We start from the raw sequence: 6,833 nt of genomic DNA, 5'->3' as shown, positions 1-6,833 counted from the left end.
ATGTTCTGGGAGAAATACTTCATTCTCTGGAAAATTGTCAGTGGTGCCAACACTTATGGCAATGACTGTATATGGTGGAGGGGAAGACTGACAGGTTTTATCATGATTCAACCCTCTCACAAGGGTAAATACACAAACTGCAGATATGTTGTAAAACTTTCCATGATTGTCCAGTTCATCTGAAACACCAAAGGTTGTTTTTCAGTATTAGAAACTTTATATTATTTAATTATATAAATTTATATAATATTTATAAAATTTAATTCTTATTTTTTGCGCTATTGTTTACAGAAATTGTATTAATAAATCCATTATAATATACTATATGTTTTTCACTTATCTTTAGTCCCCTGTGCAGCTGGTTGAGTGTTCTATAATAACTCAAGGTCTCTGATAGAGGGTTTAAAAAAGACTTATAAACATGACTGTCAGATAACAAGCTGTCATCTGATTGGTGGTTTGATACTATATAAGCCTGACAAATGTATTGCAATGCCACAGTCCCACAGTGAATCAGAATGGCATTCCTTTGGCTTCTTTCGTGCCTTGCCCTGCTTGGGGGCACTTTTGGTAAGTTGGATAATACCATTATTATAACATTTTATTATGCATAGGAACTTGTTAGAGAATTTTTTTTAAAAAATTTTTTTTTATATTTAGGCTGTGGTGTGCCAAGTATTAGGCCTGTTGTTACCGGTTATGCCAGAATCGTGAATGGTGAGAATGCAGTATCTGGTTCCTGGCCATGGCAAGTGTCACTCCAGGTACTGTAAAAGCTTTCAACATATTTTAAGCATGTTTATTCATATGAGATTATACATCAGCAACAGAAGCAATATGAAGAGCTTACTATGGTGAATTAAACATGACCACAGAATTAGTAACTTAGTTATAAAACTCTAAAAAAATAAAAACAATAAATAAAAATTATATATAACGATGGTCACAGGAAGATTCATTCCTCACATTCGGATTTTTGGAGATTGTAGCATGTTTACTTTGTTTTATTTAATGTCGTTGTAAATTGAAAGGTATAGTCTAGACAAAATTGACTAAAATTATGTTATGCATAGTAAATAGCCTGAGGAGTAATTGCTGTAACCCAATTTCACACGAACGTCGTACAAAACAACAGTGCAAAATGTGCACGGAGACAAAATTAGGACATAGACTATTTTCACGGTCTATTAAAACGGTCATGTGGGTATCCCCCATTTTCTTAGGAAGTAATTCACACAAAATAGAAAAGTCATTTGACTATTAGACAGAGGAGGGGATTTATTAAGACTACCATTAGTTTTAGGCAGTTTTAGCGAATCCATTCCACACATAGCAGAAAAAAAAACGCACATAGGAAATGCTGCGGTTTCCAAAACCATTGCGTTTTTTATTTACTGTGTATAAATGGCGTTTTAAAAACTTCTTGTACTGTATTTTGCACATTTCAGTTCAGCCATGTTCAAACAAAGCCTAAAGGGTTCTAGTTAGATAATAACGCAAAATGTAAGTTTCCAAGGGTATTAACAGGCGAAGTAGTGACTGGTATGGTTACACCCCACAGGACAGCACTGGATTCCACTTCTGTGGTGGTTCCCTGATCAACAGTCTCTGGGTTGTCACTGCTGCTCACTGTGGTGTCACGTAAGTATATACTGTATAATTGTGTAGTAAAGCTCATCTAAAATGGGTTTTATGTGTTTAGGTCCCCAGAAGTTATCAACTATGACCCCCTACAAATTGTCAGAATAAATGTGCCAAACGTTGTGCCATTTTACTACCCTTTCAGTTGTACATCACGTCACCTATTATACATAATGAGCATGCAGATGCAATAGACAATCCAGTTCTCACTGAAGTTAACTGGATGGGAACAATCACTAACTAGTGATTTATCACAAGTACAACCATAGAAACTTTGCTGTATCTCCCCAGCCTGATATAGCTGAAGGCTATTTATCAGAAAACAATTACCATTCTGATGGAATGACTATGTTTTTTTGTGTTTTTTTTTAATAAAAGAATCTTCTATGTATGTAAATGGAGGAAAAGTACAACAATGGGCCATATTTACTAAGCCCCTATGCCCAAAAGGCAGTGTAAAAAACTTTTTAAACTGCACTTGTGACATAAATTGTCTCAAATTTAGTTTTTACTTCACTTTCACCACTTTCCAAAAAGGGGACATGGCTAGTGAATGATGTGGGCAGGCCACAGGCTACAACAGTTTCGTCATCATTTATGTCAGTTTTCTGTCTCAATCTTACACCAGCTCTGAGGTCTGGGCCTCATCATAAATCCTCCACCGGAGCAGGGATCATTAAGACCTACATACAATATGGCAGTCTTGATATATCATTGATTGATGGTAGACAGTGTTAAATTGTTTTCATGGATTATGTTAGACGTTAAAGTACAGTAGAATTTGTCATTGCCGTATAACTCAAGAAATCTTACTAAAGGAGCTAAAATGCTTGCACGTGTTTCACATACAGAACATCCCACCGTGTCATTCTGGGTGAATACGACCGTTCTTCCAACGCTGAGCCAATTCAGACTAAAACTATTTCCAGGGTAAGTAGAAAGAATGGAAATATGTCCTTAAGACTGCCCATTTTGTCTCATAAATACCATTTTCTAAACAGTGATTTTCTAACAGGTCTTCAGACACCCCAACTACAGCTCCTTTACCATTGTAAATGATATCACTCTTCTGAAGCTCACCAGCGCTGCTACCTTCAACGAGCGTGTGGCTCCCGTGTGCCTCGCTGCCTCTAGTGATGTATTCAATGGAGGAGAGAGATGTGTGACCACTGGATGGGGCTACGTAAATGCTGCATGTAGGTTTTTACAATTGTAGGAAGTAGGCATATTGGAAATTATGGATAATTGTGTAGTTTTCATTTGCAAGAAGACAAAAGCATTATTGACAACATAAAAGCATTTTTTTTCATTACACTTTTTATTTTTAAAATCATCTTTTTACTTTTCTTAGCACAAATAACTCCAAGCAAACTGCAGCAGGTCGCTCTGCCTCTTCTGACCACTGCTGACTGTCAGAGATACTGGGGAACCAGAATCCAGAGCACCATGATCTGCGCTGGAGCATCTGGAGCCTCCTCCTGCATGGTAGGTTATACATTGCTGGGACACTAGGTTGACCTTGTTTACCTGTGGCTTCTGCGCGCATTCGGTGACAGAAAAAATCTGCTTGCAGGAGTCTTCTCTCTGCATACTTTAAGCAGAATATAGGACGCAGTCCTCGAATGGTCACACAACACTGTATAACCGCAGCCTTAGGCTGTTTAAACATGTCTGTATTGACCACTTTTTTTCAGGCTGTATGTATGGCATTTTTAGGGGAGAATACCTATTGTTATATAGCATCTAAAATACAATGCTAAAGAACTTTCCCAGAACTAGAATGCACTTATGTTTATGTTTTGTACATTTGTACATTGTACATTTTATTTTGCATTATGTGATGTATAATATGTTGTTTACTGCTGTACATATGCTGATGACTTATTGCTCTGTATATATAACATTTTCTGGAGGAGGACAGCAAGATGCTGTATTGTTGGCTGTGCCTTTTTTGTGCCATCTACACAAAATACGACACCTGACATGACCTTATGCATTGTAGTCACACTGGGCAGGAAAGTTCCCATTTAAAGAGGACCTTTCATCAGATCGAGCACATGCAGTTTTATATACTGCTGGAAAGCTGACAGTGCGCTGAATTCAGTGCACTGTCGGCTTTCCTGATCTGTGCCCAGTGTAAAGCGCTATCGGTCCCGGTACATGAAACGATGGAGGGACTTTACCAAGGCATCTATATTAGTTTGCTGGAGCAGATGGATGTAGATATGGCACATCTTTGGCAAACATTCTTTTCTTGCGGCAAACATGTTCTATATTATTGGTTCTGCACCCTGCTCCCACTTTTTGTGAAAATGGGAAAGGGGAAGTGGAGATCAATGGAGACCAGAAACCTGGTGTGAGGTATATCAGAACGCTTCTTAATAATTCAGGCTCATTTAACACCAGTGGGGTATGGATTACAAATAGCGTACAGAATGCCAGTCTTTGTGAAATCCCCCCAATATTTTGCTGACATGTTCTTTTCATTGTTCTTTAGGGTGACTCCGGTGGACCTCTCGTATGCCAGAGAAATGGAGCTTGGACCTTGGTTGGTATTGTGTCCTGGGGAAGTTCTTCCTGTTCTACTACTACTCCCGCTGTATATGCTCGTGTGACAGCTCTTAGATCCTGGTTGGACCAAACTGTTGCAGCTAACTAAATGGATTTTCATGTGTAATACCAAATAATAAAGTTACTACAACAAGATTATATTTTGTATCATTTTATTGTGTGTTTTGCAACATGTAGTCAAGAAAGAAATATATGAGTATATATGATTGTGAGAAAGTGACAGGCAAAGTGCTGGAGTCCCGCTATATCAGCCTCAGATTCTTGACTTATGTGTGGTCTACTGCATGCCTGGAATAGGTTTCAGCCCCAGGTGTGGGTCGTAAGGCTTATTACTGGCTCATAAAAGGTTGCTGAGCCTACATTTTAGGGCAGATCCAGGAATTAAAGAAGTGGCTGGGTCTGTCCTGTAACCGACTCCAGTGAGACCAAATTGTGCTTGTTTTTTCATGTTGCTGGTAGTAAGCCACACATATGGTTAGGTTGTTACTTTGGTTTAGTTAGTCGCTCAGATGAGCAGGAATTTGATTTGTTTTTGCCTGGAGTTAAGGCTGTAGTTTGTTTTTGCTCATTTGTGCATGAAGTGAAGGTTTATTTTCCTGTTTTTCTAAATAAACCTGTTTGATGCATATATTGTATCCCTGTCTTGACTGGGTCTGCCCCACTGTTTCTACGAACTATACCTTCCCTACATATGTGGCGGATGCGGTGCGGGCATACCAAGTTACGCAGTCTTAAAGAGACATACATCTATTTTTTCCCCCTCTCCTATGTCCTGGGTGAAACCTGAAGGAGAGATTAAAAAGGAAACCACCACATGGAGGACTTTGTAAAATAGTTTGAGCAGGTGTTAGGGAATTGCTAGGGCAGCAATTCCCCAGAAGCTGCTGAAACCCTGGAGAAAGGGGCACAAGAGACAGTGAGCCCTAAGCTGAAGCCCCCACTGTCCCTTCCTCTTGCCTGGCCCTATCCTAAGCGGCAACTTGGAGACGATCCCTACCTATATACATGGCACACAAAACGCAGACAATACAATAACAACAAAGGGAGGTCAGCTAGCCAGGGGTCAGTAACAGTTGAGCAATGAAGTGTCAAAATCGGAATCCAAAAGAATAGTCAATAGGGAAAGCCAGAGGTCAAGAATCAGAATAACAGCAAGAGAAAAAGCCAGCACGCACAAGGCAATAGCAAGCACCAGTGTGAATGTGAGCCAAGCATAAATAGGGAGGAAGAATCCACCCTGGAGTTAATAGGTAGACAGGCTGACAATCACACGGCAAGACCAAAATTAACCACTTCATGAACAGCGGCAAACAAGGGCAGAAGACGGGTGTGGTGGAAATTCAATCACAGAACTAGAGCCATGTTCACACAGTGCAACCAAAGACTTTAAGCAAGGATCCAAACTGCACACACCTCCTGCACCGCTGCATGCGAGCAGAGGGTGGCGCAGTGACCCGAACAGGCAGAGACGTTACAGCAGGTCATCCTACAGCAGCAAGCTCTGGCACAGCAGCAAAAATCCCTGATGGAAGCCAAGAGGCAACAGCAGCAAGCGCAAGCACAGCAGTAGGAGGTGAACTTGCGGCTTATGGAGATGCTGACACAGCTCAGCAAGGCTCTGGTCTACCAGACGATGGCAATAGAGAGTACTGGTGTAAGAGAGACCCAGGCTGCTGCCTGAGATGTAATTTAGAGGACCCTGCAAAAGATGACATCCACAGACGACGTGGAGGCATATCTTCGGGTCTTTGAGTGAGTTACCGAGCAAGAGAAGTTGCTGAGAGATCAGTGGGCCGATGTGGTAGCACCTTTTCTGGGGAACCTCAGATCACCTACTATGACCTAATATGACCTCTGTGAACAGGAGGCTAAGGACTACACTATACTGAGAGGTGAGATCTTGGCATGTCTTGGTGTCAACATGTATGTATGTGCTGAAAGATGATGGAGAAAGTGGTACTTGACAAATACAGTAGGTCACTGCCATCTAAGATTCAGCGCTGGGTTGGACAAGCAGGACCTACAACAGCTGACCAGTTGGTGTGTTTGATGAAACGATACCGAGCCACCGAGGAGTTACTACAGGCGTCTCCAGGATCTACTAATCCCAAGGCAAGTAAGACTGCACCTACTACTGTGGGGGCTTAGAAAGGTTGTGAGGGGAGGACGCTCGGGGGGAAAAGGCAGCTAGGACTAAGTGTTAAGCCCAGATCTCAGAATGGAGACTCATACTTCGTCAGGTGTTGGCAGTGCCATGAACCGGGTCAAACTGTAGCAGTTCAAGGTGGTTGTCCTTATTTGCCCAACCCGCTTGTTTGGCAGAAACAACAGATATGTACTGTGACTGTAGCAGAGCACGCTGTACTGGCTCTCCTGGACTCTGGGATCCTGGTAATCCTTGTGTACATGATTTGGCCGACCTTGCACTGTACAATGGACAAACTGTTGGGGTCTTGTGTATATATGGTGAAACTAGAGAGTATCCTGTTACAGAGGTCACTATAAGAACTACCACTGGCGTCGCCCACTGTAAAATGGGCGTGGTTTTATCTATTCATATATTTTCATCTATTTTGGGATATGTTGAAAAAGCAGAGTTTACCATATCCTAAAAATGTCAA

At 41.2% G+C, this 6,833-nt stretch overlaps 1 protein-coding gene across 1 annotated transcript; it reads left to right on the top strand.

Annotated features, from left to right (window-relative positions):
* Window positions 1–518: 518 nt before the first annotated feature.
* Window positions 519–4,350, top strand: LOC142212597 (chymotrypsinogen A-like). The gene is made up of 7 exons (XM_075280561.1): window positions 519–570; window positions 661–764; window positions 1,562–1,641; window positions 2,493–2,571; window positions 2,657–2,837; window positions 2,993–3,126; window positions 4,139–4,350. Exons 1-7 carry the CDS (start codon window positions 519–521, stop codon window positions 4,298–4,300), a joined length of 792 nt encoding a protein of 263 aa, XP_075136662.1. The 3' UTR covers window positions 4,301–4,350.
* Window positions 4,351–6,833: the final 2,483 nt, after the last annotated feature.

The sequence above is a fragment of the Leptodactylus fuscus genome, chromosome 7, assembly GCF_031893055.1.
Source record: "Leptodactylus fuscus isolate aLepFus1 chromosome 7, aLepFus1.hap2, whole genome shotgun sequence".
Lineage (NCBI taxonomy): Eukaryota > Metazoa > Chordata > Amphibia > Anura > Leptodactylidae > Leptodactylus > Leptodactylus fuscus.
The sequence above is the reverse complement of the archived record's forward strand: the minus strand, read 5'-3'. Positions and strand labels throughout refer to the sequence as shown.

What these genes read in the sequence shown, in the direction of transcription:
- LOC142212597 (XM_075280561.1), top strand. Translation starts at nt 519, where the DNA reads ATGGCATTCCTTTGGCTTCTTTCGTGCCTTGCCCTGCTTGGGGGCACT. An exon ending in CATGGCAAGTGTCACTCCAG is followed by an intron (nt 765 to 1,561) that starts GTACTGTAAAAG and finishes TACACCCCACAG; the next exon opens with GACAGCACTGGATTCCACTT. An exon ending in GGGCTACGTAAATGCTGCAT is followed by an intron (nt 2,838 to 2,992) that starts GTAGGTTTTTAC and finishes TACTTTTCTTAG; the next exon opens with CACAAATAACTCCAAGCAAA.